General features: G+C 40.8%; 1 protein-coding gene across 2 annotated transcripts in view; it reads left to right on the top strand.

Moving 5' to 3' along the window:
* The window catches only part of CFAP54 (cilia and flagella associated protein 54), a 391,130-nt gene that overhangs the window by 3,020 nt on the left and 370,679 nt on the right, over positions 1–17,431 (top strand). For both annotated transcript variants that reach the window (XM_015152488.3, XM_077954781.1), the window contains exons 2-4: positions 8,078–8,183; positions 11,275–11,418; positions 14,722–14,893. In XM_015152488.3, coding sequence (XP_015007974.2) covers positions 8,078–8,183; positions 11,275–11,418; positions 14,722–14,893 — 422 coding nt within the window. The remainder of the gene's footprint in view (positions 1–8,077; positions 8,184–11,274; positions 11,419–14,721; positions 14,894–17,431) is intronic.

A 17,431-nucleotide genomic window follows, 5' to 3' on the forward strand; every position in this document is an offset into this window, starting at 1 on the left:
TGTGTCTCTCTTTCATTGCTGTATTTCTGGCACTAAGCCTGGGGATTGGGACATAGTAAACATTCAATAAATATTTAGTATTGAAAGAATTCAAGAGTTATTATCCTTGGCCTGGTGCAATGGCTTACGCCTGTAATCCCAGCACTCTGGGAGGCCGAGGCGGGCAGATCACCTGCGGTCAGGAGTTCGAGATCAGCCTGGCCAACATGACGAAATTCTGTCTCTACTAAAAAATACAAAAATTAGCCAGGCGTGGTGGTGTGCACCTGTAATCCCAGCTATTCAGGAGGCTGAGGCATGAGAATCACTTGAACCGGGGAAGTGGAGGTTGCTGGTGTGCCGAGATCATGCCACTGCATTCCAGCCTAGGTAACAGAATGAGACTCTGTCTCAAAAAAAAAAAAAAAGTTATTATCTTTATATTCTCAGTAATTGTGAATATTACATATAGGAAAGTAGACATGGGCCAGTCTATGTACGGTATCTGTGCCATCTTTAACAAGACTGTAAGAATCACAAGCATTGGATTGACACATGCCTTAACAGTCCAACCTCTCACACAATTTTGGCCTTTATTTATACAATAATTTTTATTGAGTGCCTGCTATGTGTGAGGCAATGTACTAGACACTGGTTACACAGTGGTGAACAAAATAGATATGGGAGTCAGTATTCGTGGAGCTTACAGTCTAGAGAGGGAGATAGATATTCAGTAAGTCATTAGTAAATATGCAAACAACAAATGCCATGAAAGTAACTGCTGAGCACTTATATGTGTCAGGCATCCTACTAGGCACTGTGGCTACAGCAGTGAACCAGACAAAAATCTCTGCCTTCTCAGAGTTTATAGTCTAGAGAGGGAACTAGACAATAAACATCAATTATGTGTATTTTATGGTAATTTAGGAATGATAAATGCTGCCGGGCGCAGTGGCTCATGCCTGTAATCCTAGCACTTTGAGAGGCTTAGGCAGGTGGATCACGAGGTCAGGTGTTCGAGACCAACCTGGCCAACATAGTGAAACCCTGTCTCTACGAAAAATACAAAAAATTAGCCGGGCATGGTGGCGGGTGCCTGTAATCCCAGCTACTCGGGAGGCCAAGGCAGGAGAATCACTTGAACCTGGGAAGTGGAGGTTGCATTGAGCCAAGATTACACCACTGCACTCCAGCCCAACAGAGTGAGACTCCGTCTCAAACAAACAAACAAACAAACAAACAAACAAAAACCAAAGTAATGATACATGCTAGAGAGAAAAAGAAGATAGTCTATTCCTATTAGAAATTAAAAAGAAAAAAAAAAGAGAAGAGGTTATGGAGTAGAAGACAGGAAGTTGCAATTTTCGTTAAGGTGGTCAGAGTAGATGACACTTAAAGCAGAGGCTTAAAGAGAATGTAGTGGGGACTTGCTTTTGAATGAGTGATAAGTGAGGTGCCATTAAGCTGAGATTAGAAGGACACCAGGGATTTGACTAGCCAAATGGAGAGGATGAACAGGGGGACAAGAATGCAGGAAGATCCTTGGCAGAACAGATCCATTCCTACTTCGGAGGAATGGACAGAATCCCATTTAGCAGAAGCACAGTGAAAGAGGTACAACAGTATGAGGTGAGATTTAGAGGAATAATAGGGCTTTGGAAGGTTTTAGAGGCCATTTTAAAGAGTTTACATTTATTCCATTGGATAGTTTTGCAGAAGGATTATGTAATTTTTTTTTTTTTTTTTTTTTTTTTTTTTGGGACAGTCTCACTCTGTCGACAAGGCTGGAATGCAGTGGCGCAATCTCAGCTCACTACAACCTCTTCCTCCTGCGTTCAAGCGATTCTCCTGCCTCAGCCCCCTGAGTAACTGGGATTACAGGCTCATGCCACCACACCCGGCTAATTTTTGTGTTTTTAGTAGAGACAGGGTTTCACCATGTTGGCCAGGCTGGTCTCAAACTCCTGACCTCAAGTGATCCACCCCCCTCAGCCTCCCAAAGTGCTGGGATTACAGGTGTGAGCCACCCTGCACAGCCTAATTTTTGTTTTAAGATATTATTCTGATGATTATATCCAAAGGGAACAAGAATAGCAGTGTAGAGACCAGTTAGGAGTACAGGAGGTGGGAGTTGCTTTTATAATATATTTGACAGATGGTTATTATTATTATTATTATTTTTTGAGACAGTCTCGCTCTGTCGCCAGGCTGGAGTGCAGTGATGTGATACTGGCTCACTGCAACTTCTGCCTCCCGGATTCAAGTGATTCTCCTGCCTCAGCCTCTTGAGTAGCTGGGACTACAGATGCGAGCTACCACACCCAGCTAATTTTTGTATTTTTAGTAAAGACAGGGTTTCACCATGTTGGCCAGATGGTCTCAATCTCTTGACCTCGTGATCCGCCCGCTTTGACCTCCCAAACTGTTGGGATTACAGGTGTGAGCCACTGCGCCCGGCCAACAGATGGTTATTTTTTATATCAAAATGTGTTTCTCCTTATAACTATGGTAACTTCCATAAGCATAAAATTCATAGTATTTAACATATAAATTATTGTCATACCAGAAATGTCTTTAAATAAGATCATGATACATTTTTTAAAAATGTGCTTTTGCTATAAGCACATAAGATTGAGGTATTGAGGTATTCTGCTTATACAGTTATGATTTTCTTTTCTTTTCTTTCTTTCTTTCTTTTTTTTTTTTTTGAGACAGTGTCTTGCTCTGTCGCCCAGGCTGGAGTGCAGTAGCTGGATCTTGGCTCACTGCTACGTCCACCTCCTGGGTACAGTCAATCAGACGATTCACGTGCCTCAGCCTCCTTGGTATCTGGACTATAGGTGCGTGTCACCACACCCAGCTAATTTTTGTTTTTTTTTTTTAGTAGAGACGGGGTTTTGTGATGTTTCCCAGGCTGGTCTTGAACTTCTGACCTCAAGCGATCTGCCCACCTTGGCCTCCCAAAGTGCTGGGATTACAGGCGTGAGCCATCGCACCTGGATGATTTTCTATTTTAGAACATTTTACATATCTAGCAACAGTCAGCAATCCCAAGTACATTGACATTTTCTTCTCAAATGATGTACATTCTATAGTATATATTATATATTTTTGGTTTAAGCATTATGTAAGCTATTCCCAATGAGCAGTCTTAACCTGAACTTAGAGTTCAACAAAAAAGACATTTCTTCTTTCTTATTACATAATCTTGATTGATTTAACAAAGCTGATATTTTTCTTTTATGAGTAACAAGCCTAGTCATCATTATCTCATCTGTAAGATTTAGAAGAATTATTTCATCTACATAATTTAAGAATTCTAGTAAGACTTGGTGAATTTCTTGGATTCATTATATTTATTCAAATACCGTGGCATTTCATGAAGCATCAAATGAAAGTGAAAGAAGTAATAAAGCAAACAAAACACCTCTCCCCTTTTAAATGTCTGTGGTTTATATTTGCCATATTTATTTGGCATTGTTATTTATTACTTGGTACATGCATATATTTTTCTACCTAAATATATGATTAATCAGTTCATAAAGGAGAAATGCATTGCGTCCTTCACTCAATCAATGACTCAGTATTATTTAATTACCCGAATGAATTAATTGACAGGTTTCTGTTTAGATGTTTCACTATTACTCCAACACATACATCGTAAGTATTAGAGCCATCATCAGTTCTTAAATTTAGGTCCTGTATTAGCCAGCTCAGGTTGCCATAACAAAATACTATAGACTAGGTGGCTTAAACAACAGACATTTATTTATTTTTCACAGTCTGAAGGCTGGAAGTCCCAGATCAAGATCCAGCAGGATTGGTTTCTCATGAGGACTCCTCTCCTGGTTTGTAGAAGGCTGCTTTGTCCTCAAGCATGGAGACTGTAAACAATTTATGACCATATCATAAAAGAGCAAGCTCTCTGGAGTCTCTTCTTGTAGGGACATTAATTCCATCAGGCCAGGGTACTAACTTTATGATTTCATTTAACCTTAATTGCTTCCTTAGAGGCCCTGTTTCCAAATACAACCACACCGGGGGTTAGGATTTCAACATATGAATTGGGGGGCAGTGGGGGAGGGGTCACAAACATTCAGTCTTATCTAGAAATTTATGAGATAGGATTGGACACCTGTTAGGGGATATTTGGATTTTTGCTAGAGGCATATATAATTTCTGGGAGAGAGGAAAGAAGTAAATGTTAACTAAATGAATGACTAAAATAGGCAATGATCTGCTACCGTTTGAAACTCTGGTTAGAAAGCATTTTGAAAATACTGTTTGTTTTGTTTTTGTTTTACTTGGTGGAGGGAAGTATAGCTCTAAGTGGATTGACTGGCTCTTTGAACCCTGAGCCCTTCACAGGAAAAAATAAAACAAGAACAAAGAATGTTTTCTTCCCTATCATTCATTCATTCATTCATTCATTCATTCATTCATTCATTCATCCATCTTTCAGCAGATATTTATTGAGTACCTACATGTAGTAGGTATTCACTACTGTTGGGCCTGGGCAATGAATAATATTGTTGAGGTCCTTGACCTCAGGGAGTTTACTTTCCAGAGGACTGGAAGGCTCATTCATATAGTCGTTAAGATCACAGATGCACTGAGCCTCAGCTTCATCAGCTGTATCTTTGGGATATTGATATTACCTTTCTTGGGGTTGTTGTGAAAATGAAGTGAAAAAAGGTATGCTTATAGGCAAAAGACCCAAAATAGCCAACACAGCATTGAAGGAGAAGAAGAAAGTTGGAGGACTGACACGACTCAATTTCAAGACTTGCTGTAAAGCTACAGTATTCAAGATAGTGTGACACTGGTGAAAGAATAGACAAATCCGTGGAACAATATACGCAGCTCAGAAATAGACTCACATAAATATAGTCAACTTGTTAGGGAAACAGAAGCATAGGAGAACCAGAGTAATGGCATTTTAAAATCAACTCCATCTTAAAATTAGCAGGGCACGTTCCTTGCCAGGCGTGACCCATGGTCATAAATTTTTTATAGTTGAAGCAACAGCCTAAAGATGCCTGCAAGACAAACACCTACAATAGCAGAAGGTCCAGATGTCCCAATACCCATAACAATATATGCCTTCAAGATAATTATAGCTATGCCTTGATGTACTGCACATGAAAACGTTGAGGATAGTTTCCTTTAAATCCGCAGAGTAATAAATTTTGTCACACTGTTGGCCTTCCTGCATGTAGACCTAACTTAGCCTGGCTTTTTACATAGATAAGACCCCTATATAAGAAGAGTTTAAAACAAAGAGAGTGTGTTCATCTTCCTGCTTTCTGAGGTTGCCCGACTGTGTAACTAAGTAGCTTTCAATAAATGATCTCTTCCCACTGCACTCTGTGACTTGTCTTGAATTCCTTCCTGTGCGAGATCCAAGAGTCCTCTCTCGGGGTCTGGATCAAAACCCCTTTTCTGGCAACAAACTGATCTTTGGCAAGTGAGCAAAGTCAATTCAATGGAGAACAGCGTCTTCAGTAAATGGTCCTGGAACAACTGGATATCCACATGCCAAAAAATGAATCTAGATGCAGACTGTACGCCCTTCACAAAAATTAACTCAAAATGGATCACCTACCTAAATATAAAATGCAGTATTATGAAACTCCTGGCCAGGCACCATGGCTCACGCCTGTAATCCCAGCACTTGGGGAGGCCGAGGCAGGCGGATCACAAGGTCAAGAGATCAAGACCATCCTGGTCAACATGGTGAAAACCCATCTCTACCAAAAATACAAAAATTAGCTGGGCGTGGTGGTGCGTGCCTATAGTCCCAGCTACTTGGGAGGCTGAAGCAGGAGAATCACTTGAATCCAGGAGGCAGAGGCTGCAGTGAGCTGAGATGGCGCCACTGTACTCCGGCCTGGTGACAGAGCAAGACTCTGTCTCAAAACAAAAAGTAAAAAATAAAGAAACTCCTAGTAGATAACAGGAGAGAATCTATCTAGGTGACCTTGGGTTTGGTGATGACTTTGAATATACAGTACAAAGGCATGATCTATGAAAGAAAGAATTGATAAGCTGGACTTCATTAAAGTTAAAAATTACTGCTCTATGAAAGATACTGTCAAGGGAATGAAAGGATAAGCCACAAATTGGGAGAAAATATTTGCAAAAGACTTATTTGATAAAGGACTGTTATCCAAAGTATACAAAGAACTCTGAAAACTCAGCAATAATAACAACCTTATTTTACTTTTTAAAATTATTTATTTATTTATTTATTTACTGATTTTTTGAGATGAAGTCTTGCTCTTTTGCCCAGGCTGGAGTGCAGTGGCCTGATCTCGGCTCACTGCAGCCTCCACCTCATGAGTTCAGATGATTCTCTTCCTGAGTAGCTGGGACTACAGGTGTGTGCCACCACGCCTGGCTCATTTTTGTATTTTTAGTAGAGACGAGGTTTCACCATGTTCACCATGTTGGACAGGCTGGTCTCAAACTCCTGACCTCAACTGATCCACCTGTCTCGGCCTCCCAAAGTGGTGGGATTACAGGTGTGAGCCACCGTGTCCGGCCAACAACCTGATTTTAAAAATGGGCCAAAGACTTTAACAGACACCTCACCAAAGAAGATACACAGATGGCAAATAAACATATGAAAATATGTTCCACATCATATGTAATCAGGTGAATGCAAGTTAAAGCAACAATGAGATACCCTACACGCCTGTTAGGAAGGCTAAAATCTAGAACACTGACAACACCAAATGCTAGGAAGGATGTAGAGCAGGGAATTCTCTCATTCATTGCTGGTAGGAATGCAAAATAGTACAGCCACTTTGGAAGACAGGTGGTTTCTACAAAATTGAACATATTCTTACCATAACATTCACCCCTTGTGCTCCTTGGTATTTATCCAAAGGAACTGAAAACTTATGTCCATATAAAAACCTGAACATCGGGCCTGGTGCGGTGACTCACGCCTGTAGTGCTAGCACTTCGGGAGGCCTAGGAGGGTGGATTACCTGAGGTCAGGAATTTGAGACCAGCCTGGCCAACATGGCAAAACCCTGTCTCTATTAAAAATACAAAAATCAGCCAGGTATGGTGGTGCACGCCTGTAATCCCAGCTACTTGGGAGGCAGAGGAAGGAGAATTGCTTGAACTCCAGAGGTAGAGGTTGCAGTGAGCCAAGATCGTGCCACTGCACTCCAGCCTGCGCAACAGGAGCAAGACTCCATCTCAAAAAACAAAACAAAACAAAACACAAAAACCCCTGCACATCAGTATTTCTGGCAGCCTTATTCATAATTGCCAAAACTTGTAAGCAACCAAGATGTCATTCACCATGTGAGTGGATAAACTGTAATGCATCCAGACAATGGAATATTATTCAGTGCTAAAAAGAAATGAGCTATCAAGCCATGAGAAGACATGGAGGAAACTTAGATGCATATTGCTAAGTGAAAGAAACCAATCTGAAAAGGTTTCATACTGTTTGATTCCAACTGTATGACATTTTGGAAAAGGCAAAACTATGGAGACAGTAAAAATATCAGTGGTTAACAGAGATTGAGCGGGAAAGGAGGGATGGTATAAATGGAGCACAGAGGATTTTTAGGATAGTGAATCTACTCTGTGATATTTTCACAGTGGATAGACTTTATATACATTTGTCCAAACCCATGGAATGTATGACACCAACAGTGAACCCTAAACTATGGACTTTGGGTGATAATGATGTGTCAATGTAGGTTCATCATAACGAAGGTACCATTCTAGTGGAGTTGTTGATAATGGGGGAGGGCCGCGCATGTTTGGGGGCACAGGGTATATATATGGGAAATCTCAGTACCTTCTGCTCAATTCTGTTGTGAACTTAAAATTGCTCTATGAAGTAAAGTATCTAAAAAAAAAAAAAAAAAACATGTAAAGAGCTGCAATCAATGCTTGGTACATAGGAAGCAATAATTTTAACTGTAATTACATTTATTATTAATAATTGGACATTAACAATAAGGCACATTGGAAAGGCTTAGCACAAGGTAAGTTTTAAAGGATTGCTTGCGAATTAATTGAGGTTTCCTGCAGACTTTGACAATGTCATTTTATTTTATGATTTTTACAGTGCCACTTCTTTGTTTAATATCTGGACTAAATATGCCCCCAGGCTGCCAGCAGACTATTACAACGAAAAGCTTCTGAAGGTTGGAGATAGCCTTTGTCAAATGAAAGTAAGTGCCTCTGGAGGAAAGAGAACCAAAAAGAAATTCATTTGGCTAATTATTATTACAGTATTTAGTCTGATACCCTTCCTATTTTACGTTTTGATTTTTCTCTTAGAAAAAAATAAATGAGTACATAAAAATTTTAATAAGGCACAGTAACTAAAAAAGTGTTTGCTTTTTAATTTTGTAGTTGAGATTTCCCAGAGGTGAGACATTCCTGGACAGCCAGGCAGCTGGCTGTGGATGGGCAGGAGTGTGGCTGGGTTCACAGAGGGTGTGGTAGGCGCACAACAGGAAATGCTGAATCATCGTGTTCCTACCTCATACAAAAGAGCCCAGACACCACTTCCTGTTGTTTTTCATATGGCTGGCCTTGCCCAGTGGTCAACCTTCAGGGCTCTTGGCCTTGCAGCTCTGTTGCCTGCTTCAGTGCCCTGTTTATTAAACTCTTTCAACTGTTTCTTAATGTTTTGCTCTATGTAGTTATAACAGTCATTCCATACATACCCTGTTTCTTGCTCAGTATTGTATTCCAGACTGAGTTTGTGTCCTACTTTTAGTTCCACCTGAATGTCTAGGGCTTGGAATGCTGTGGACTTGTGGACTTGGTTTGCTGAGACCACAGCATGGCTGGGTTTTCCATTAATGATCATGTGGGTTTCTCCCTTAAACTCTGGCCTAGATCCAAATTATTCTAAGTTATCTGAACGTCAGACAATGGGATTTTAGGCCAGCTGTGGGCAGTGTTCAGTGTTTTCTCAATCTTCAGTTTCTCAACTTCATTTTTCCCCTCTGTTTCTATTTTCTGGACTTTAATCCTCTTGGTCTGGGAGACAAATTTACCAAATAGAGGATATGAGTGGTGGAAGTTCATAATGAAGAACTAAAATCTATTTTCTTCTGCCAAAACTAGAGAATAACCATAGTTCCACATAAATGAACCATGGGTCTTAGAAACTTGAAAAACAGGGCGTGGTAAGCTACAGAAAAGAAACCCAGGTGAGATTCAACTTGTAAGCTTTACTCATGTAAGTGGAATAAGAGTTTTGACAAGAATTAGAAGACAGCCCCCTCTCCATCCTTATACTTTTCAGTGTAAGAAGCTGGTAATACAATTAAAAAGCACAGTGTAGGGTTGTTTGAGAAATATCTGTATGGGTGGAATGGATATTGCTGGAGGGAAGGGAGGTGTATGTTAGAAGCTGATAAAGCAAGTTAAAAATGGCTAGTAGCTAAGGATTCAGAATGTTTTAGATAGAAAGGCCTAGATAGTATATTTTAATATTTAATTAAAAGAACAAAGAAAAAGTTTTGTCTACTTTTCACTGAAGGAAATGTTGGCCAGGCTGGGCGTGGTGGCTCACACCTGTAATCCCAGAACTTTGGTAGGCTGAGGAGGGCAGATTGCTTGCTTGAGCCCAGGAGTTTGAGACCAACCTGGGCAACATGGCAAAACACTGTCTCTTAAAAAAAAAAAAAAAAAAAAGGTATTTATAATTCTGAAAATGAACTTGTTACTTTGGTTTCTAGGCTCTATTTTTATTTTAGTTGTAGTAAAGATCGTCTTGTGGAATATTTGTTTTAAACCTAGATTTGAATTTATTATATGATTCAAGTTAGAGCAGAAAAGATTCAGGATTAATTAGTGAGCAAAAAACAAATCTATAATAGAAATTTAAACAAAACAGTGTTTGACTGAAGATGCCTTCCAAGGGGCTAGGTAACTGGACAGGCAGTTCACACTTTGGGCAGTTGCTTTTCCTGGGGATGAAGTTGCAGGGGAGGGAGCTGAGGAAGGGTTGCAAGTGACTCATTTAGAAGGGACTGCTTGCATCCTCTGCCCTGAAACCCTCCAGGTAACTGAGCCCTGTGGGTTACAGAAATGGGGCATCTGATTCTGTTATGGGAACACAAGCATGACTTTGAATGAATAAAAATCCCACTGCTCAAATGCTTTTTATTTGTCCTGATGCAGCTTCAGAGTCTGTTGACAGATGAAAGAGAGGCAGGTAGCTCACCTCACTCTGCATTTGTTTCTTTTAGCTTCTCTTCTTTGGTTCCCTCTTTCTTCTTCTCTTCCTTCCTCTCTCCCTCCCTCTCCCTTCCTTTCCTTCCCCCCTCTCTCTCTCCCTCCCTTCCTTTCTCTTTTTCTTTCCCCTTCCTTCCTTCTTTCCTTCCTTCCTTCCTTCTTCCCTTCCTTCCTTCCTTCCTTCCTTCTTCCTTCCTTCCTTCTTTCCTTCCTTCCTTCCTTCCTTCCTTCCTTTTTCTTCTTCTTTCTTTCTCTCTTTCCTTCCTTCTTTCTCTTTCTCTCTCTCTCTTCTCTCTTTTTCTTTCCCTCCCTCCCTTTATTTTTTCCCTCCTCCTTCCCTCCCTCTCTCTTTCTTCCTTTCCTTTCTTTTCCTTCCTTTCTTTCTCTCTCTTTCTTTCCCTTCCTTTCTTCCCCCTTCCTTTCCCCTTCTCTTCCCTTTTCTTTTCCTTTCCTATCCCTTCCCCTTCCTTCCCTTTCCTTCCTTCCTTCCTCCCCTCCTTCCTTCCTTTTTCTTCCTTCCTTTCCCTCCCTCCCTCCCTCCCTCCCTCCCTTCCTTCCTTCCTTCCTTCCTTCCTTCCTTCCTTCCTTCCTTCCTTCCTTCCTTCCTTCCTTCCTTCCTTCCTTCCTTCCTTCCCTCCTTCCTATCTCTCACTCACTCTTCCTTTCTTTTCTTTTTCAAGCCTATGAGGTATCAGAGAAGCAAGACTACTCATCCACCTCTCTGGGTATGTGGGTTACCATGATCTGATGATGCTGAATTTTGGAACCTGGATTTTGAGTATATGTAGGTATTACCACACACAGTGCCATAGTAAATATTCTCATCCTTGTGGTCATGATGGTCCTATCTCACATAGGCTCGTTGTGAGGAGAATTAGATGAAATAATGCACATACATTGTATAGTGCAGTGTCTGTCATATACTATGTTTTTGGAAAATGGAGCCAGTGGTACTGGTATAATTGTAATAATTAACATTGATACCGTTAGGAATAATACGAATATTACCTAACAATGATAAGCTAAATGATATTTTGGAATTTTAATCAAGTCCTCTTTTTATTTCAGGAATACAAACTGGCCCTTTTACAATGCTATGGAAGATATCTTCAGCAGTTCAATACCAATTTTGATGAGAATAAAGTGGATGTAACTCAATTCAAGGCTGCCTTTTTCCCAAAAGGCTTTAGAGATAAAACTGCTGGACTTACAGTAAGATGAAAGAGCAGCTGAAATAGCTACAATTTATGATTAGCTATGCAATATATCTTTTAGTTGACAGCTTCTAAATGTCTTTTGTTGGCTTAGCACAGCATCTAGCTGTGTGCTATAAGTTGCTTAATAAATACTTTCAGTGCTGGATAAGAAAGTGAACTTACCAAGCTTTGTAAGGATGTTTGGAGATTAAGTCACTGCAGTCACTCATTCATGTAGCAGTTGTTATTTAATAACTAATATTTGTAGAGTGCTTTTAGTTTATAAAGTGCTTTGGAAAACAAATTTGATAAAGTAATTTTATGAGTACATACTATTATCCCTATTTTACAGAAGAGAAAAATAAAGCTTATCACATAGTATGAAAAGTGGCTCTTGAGATTAAACATAAATCTATTGATATAAAAATTTATACTTTATTTCTAGTATACCAGTATTTTGTTAATTACTACCATTGATTCATGGGTTGAACAGTTTTCATGTGCTAAATACTCTTCTAAATATATTGTATGAATTATCATCTTGCAGCCTCATTAAAGTCCTAAGAGGAGACTCTTTTACAGATTAGGAAATGGAAGTTTATTAGCCTGCTTAAAACAATGGGCAGGGTTGGTGTTTGAACCCTGATCAGTCTGACTCTAAATCTGTGTTACTTTAAACTTGAGGACTATTCAAGGCCTTGGAAACAGTATGTGGTTAATAAGCAGAAACTCTCAAGGCATGTTTAGGGGACAATTGAACAGTTCAATTTGGCTGTACCATAGGTACACGAATGAGAATACTGAGCAATGTAAGTTGGCACCCTATTAGGGAAAAGGTCTCTCCTACTCCCCTTTTTGTAGCCTTGACCCCCATACCTTCTGCTTTTTGCTTTTCACACTTTGCCAGAATTAATGTCCTTGCTTCCTTCCCTTCCTTCCTTCCTTCCTCCTTTCTTTTTCTTTCTTTCCTCTCTTTCCTTCCTTCCTTCCTTCCTTCCTTCCTTCCTTCCTTCCTTCCTTCCTTCCTTCCTTCTTTCTTTCTTTTTCTTTCTTTCTTTCTTTCTTTCTTTCTTTCTTTCTTTCTTTCTTTCTTTCTCTCTCTCTCTCTCTCTCTCTCTCCCTCCCTCCCTCCCTCCCTCCCTCCCTCCCTCCCTCCCTCCTTTCTTTCTTTCTTTCTTTCTTTCTTTCTTTCTTTCTTTCTTTCTTTCTCTCTCTCTCTCTCTCTCTCTCCCTCCCTCCCTCCCTCCCTCCCTCCCTCCCTCCCTCCCTCCCTCCTTTCTTTCTTTCTTTCTTTCTTTCTTTCTTTCTTTCTTTCTTTCTTTCTTTCTTTCTTTCTTTCTTTTTCTTTCTTTCTTTCTTTCTCTCTCTCTCTCTCTCCCTTCCTTCCTTCCTTCTTTCTTTCTTTCTTTCTTTCTTTCTTTCTTTCTTTCTTTCTCTCTCTCTCTCTCTCTCTCTCTCCCTCCCTCCCTCCCTCCCTCCCTCCCTCCCTCCCTCCCTTCTTTCTTTCTTTCTTTCTTTCTTTCTTTCTTTCTTTCTTTCTTTCTTTCTTTCTTTCCTTTCTTTCTTTCTCTTTTTCTTTGTTTCTTTCTTTGTTTCTTTCTTTCTTTCTTTCTCTCTCTCTCCCTTCCTTTCCTTTCCTCTCCTCTCCTCCCCTCCCCTCCCCTCCCCTCCCCTCCCCTCCCCTCCCCTCCCCTCCCCTCCCCTCCCCTCCCCTCCCCTCCCCTCCCCTCCCCTCCCCTCTCCTCTCCTCTCCTCTCCTCTCCTCTCCTCTCCTCTCCTCTCCTTTCTTCTTTCACCGGGTCTTGCTCTGTTGCCCAGGCTGGAGTGCAGTGGTGTGATCTCGGCTCACTGCAACCTCTGCCTCCCAGGTTCAAGCGATTCTCATGCCTCAGCCTCTTGAGTAGCTGGGATTACAGGCGCCCACCACCACGCCCAGCTAATTTTTGTATTTTTAGTAGAGACAGGGTTTCACCATGTTGGTCAGGCTGGTCTTGAACTCCTGACCTCATGATCCTCCTGCCTTGGCCTCCCAAAGTGCTGGGATTACAGGTGTGAGCCACCGTGCCTGGCCAATTAATTTATAAAGTAGAAATCTGTCTTTTTGTTCCACTACCCATTGACTTTGCCTTTTGGCTAAATTCCAAATTCCTTGGAATATATGGAATGCTCTCTATTTTTCTGAGCTTGGTTCACCCTATAATAGCCTCACTTTTTTTTTTTTTTTTTTTTTAAGACAGAGGCTCACTCTTGCCCAAGCTGGAGTGTAGTGGTGTAATCTTGGCTCACTGCAACCTCCACCTCCTGGGCCTAAGTGATTCTCCTGCCTCAACTTCCCAAGTAGCTGGGATTACAGGTGTGCACCACCATGCCCGGCAAATTTTTGTATTCTTAGTAGAGATGGGGTTTCTTCATGTTGGCCAGGCTGGTCTTGAACTCCTGACCTCAGGTGATCTGCCTGCCTGGGCCTCGCTTCTTTATTTTAAACGGTCTCATCCAACCTTACAAAATACTTTCAATTCAGTGACCACAGCAGTCCCTTCAATGCTGCTTGAGCCTGGAGGCATGAGCCTGGAACTGTTTTCCCTCCTCTAAGAGCAGCGTCCGTTTCTTCCTCATCCTGGAGTCCCTGTTGCCTAGCAGAGTGTGGCTAATAGAGGTGCTCAAGAAACGTTTGTTGAATGAATTGTGTAAATGGTTATAATCACATCTGAATTAATAAATAAGTTAAAATGCCACTGGGTGAGCTTATAACAATTGATTCAATTCTGTATTTTTGGCAAGAGGATTTTTTTTTTCTTTTTGAATTTCTTTTGACTAAGGAAAGCTAGTCTTAACTAGATGGATGTTTTAAAGAAACCCATCTATCATGTTTTTTTCTACACTATTAAATTAATTATCCATAATTGTTTCCATTTTAGATTTTTACATTCTGAGAAATGCTTTCCTAAGTTATTTCTATTTCTATTTCTTTTTTCTTTTTCTTTCTTTTCTTTCTTTCTTTTTTTTTTTTTGAGATGGAGTTTCACTCTTGTCACCCAGGCTGGAATGCAGTGGCGCGATCTTGGCTCACTGCAACCTCTGCCTCCCAGATCCAAATGATTCTCCTGCCTCAGCCTCCTAAATAGCTAGGATTACAAGCATGTGCCACCATGCTCAGCTAATTTTTGTATTTTTAGTAGAGACAGGATTTCACCATGTTGGCCAGGCTGGTCTCGAACTCCTGACCTCAGGTGATTCGCCTCCCTAAGTGCTGGGATTACAGGTGTGAGCTACTGTTCCTGGTCAGTTATTTCTATTTCTATTTTCCCGTGTGTTTCAGTTTCATGCTTTGAGCGGCAAAAATATGTGCAACTACCAGCTGGTCTGTGACAGTGATGAAAACCTGCAGAATAAGGAATCTGTGGTCCAGTGTCTGCATATCTTGTCGTCCTTAAGGCTCATCATGCAGGTGGCTCTGCCACAGGAGCATCTTTGCTGGATTATCTTCAATGGTATATGCTGATGTATTTTATTTTCCATTGTGTCTTTCAGAAAGTTACTTCAATACTAAGTTTGACAGTAGCTTGAGTACCTTGTGATTTAAAACATATGCATTTCATAATAGGATGATTGTATTTTTTTTCAACATTTGTATGACATGTTTGTCCTTTTAAATTGGGATGAATAATGCATGTCTTTGGGTTTTCACTGGGGAAAGGGTCAGAGACTGTGGGAATAATCACTGTTGGGTGTTCAAAAAGCAGAGCCACAGTTAACGAGTAAATATAGATGGGGAAAGGTCAAAGAACCATTGCAGGTTAGATTGCTTCTAAGCATCACCCATTTACTGGCCCTGTCCTCAAACAACTTGGCTTTGGGTTTCTACAAAGTGACGTTCTCCTCCTACTTGATTTTGAGTGAGAAGCGCTGAGGAACACACACACACACACACACACACACACGTACATTATGTGTATGTCTGAAGAAATGAATCTCAGCTAAAAAATGTAATACTTGCTTTTCTCTATTTTAAAGTTGCAACTTACTGTATTGTCCTCTGGATAATATATTTTTAAAAGGAAAATAATAATGACAGTGTGTTCGATGTGCATAAGCCAGGATCAAATAACTTCAAGGAAACATATTGGATTTTCCCTCATCCATGGCAACTGAAAGTATATTTTCTAGCCTTTTCCTTTCTCACCCACCCCCAAGTCATGTTTTGACATTTTGATTGAAATCAGACTTTACATTTGCTGCCAGAGATGAGGCCAACTTTGATGAGATTTTTTCAGTCCAGTGATTATTAAGCTTTTGTGTCTGATCATCCTCCAGAGATTCGATGTTACCTGCACCACCACTGCCATCTCTCACACATCTTGGCAGGGACAGAGAAGGAGCAGCAGTTCTGTGTTAGGCCCACTGGTTGAGCTCTATGGTCAGCCCTTGTTTGAGTGGTGGAAATGAGCATGATTCCCTGTCTTTACCCCTTTTAAGATCACAACCCAAACATAGTCTTTATTTATTTTTTATTTTTTTGTCTGAGACAGGGTCTCGCTTTCTCACCGAGAGTGGAGTGCAGTGTGGCACAATCACTGTAGCCTTGAGCCTTGAACTCCTGGTCTCAAGCCATTCTGCATCAGCCTTCCAAAGCACTGGAATTACATTTCTCTCAATAGTCTTTTTTTTTTTTTTTTTTTTTTTTGAGATGGAGTCTCATTGTGTTGCCCAGGCTGGAGTGCAGTGGCATGATCTTGGCTCACTGCAACCTCCACCTCCCAGGTTCAAGCGATTCTCCTGCCTCAGCCTCCCGAGTAGCTGGGATGACAGGCACGCACCACCACACCTGGCTAATTTTTGTGTTTTTAGTAGAGACGGTTTTTTACCATGGTAGCCAGGCTGGTCTTGAACTCCTGGCCTTAGGCAATCCGCCCACCTCCACCTCCCGAAGTGCTGGAATTACAGGTGTGAGCCACCATGCCTGGCCTCTCTCAATAGTCTTAAAAAAAAAAAAAAAAAAGATTATTTCTGTATCCTTGATACCCTTTTCTTGGTATGTGCTTTTTTCTTTTTCTCTTTTTTAATACACATGGCATTGTGCTCTAGATTTTATTCTGTTTCCTATTTTTTTTCCCTGCTGAATATTGTGGTTTTAGAATCTAGCTAAGTTCCTGTATGTAAATCTAATTCATTAACTCAGCCTGCTGAATTATATTCCAGATATCCATACAGGCCTGGCGATGAGCACCTGGTTTGCCTGACCTCTCTAACTGCACAAATAATTCTGCAATGAATATCCTTACACATGTCCTTTTATAGACCTGTGCAAGAGTTTTCTGGGATCTGTGCCCAGGAGTGGAATTACTGGGTTCTGGGAGATACAGATACTTAGTTTCAGTAACTACTCTCCCTGTTTTAATTTATTCATCTAAAACTTACTGAATGCCTACCATATGCTAGGCATTGTTCTAGGTGCTAGGGACACAGGAGTGGACAATAGACAAAATCCATTCTCATGCTGACTTCCATTGCAGGGAGATGCTAAACAAATCAAAACTGAATTGTGTCAGATGGTGACGAGTGCTATGGAGAAAAGTCAAAGCCAGAAGGGGATAGAGAGAGCAGGGGCTGGGCTGTTGAGATGACTGGGGAACAAAGACCTGAAGGAGTTTGGATAGTGAAGTTTCTGGGTATTTGGTGGAAGGGCATTCCAACTGGGGGATCAACAAGTGCAAAGACCCTGAAGTTTTGACAATTTGGAATTTAAGTAGTCAAAACTATATTTGACTGAAAAGGTCAAATGTGCCTTGGTAACTTATCAAAATACGTTTGACCTTTTCAGTTAGACATTTACTGTATTTACTTTTAATTGACTGTTATACACACACACACCCTTGGTTTCTTCAAATATTTAACCAATCTTGGTTTTAAAATAAAAATTTAGGCTGGGCACGGTGGCTCACACCTGTAATCCTAGCACTTTGAGAGGCGAAGGCAGGCGGATCACCTGAGGTCAGGAGTTCAAGACCAGCCTGGATAACATGGTGAAA

The sequence above is a fragment of the Macaca mulatta genome, chromosome 11, assembly GCF_049350105.2.
Source record: "Macaca mulatta isolate MMU2019108-1 chromosome 11, T2T-MMU8v2.0, whole genome shotgun sequence".
Taxonomy (NCBI): domain Eukaryota; kingdom Metazoa; phylum Chordata; class Mammalia; order Primates; family Cercopithecidae; genus Macaca; species Macaca mulatta.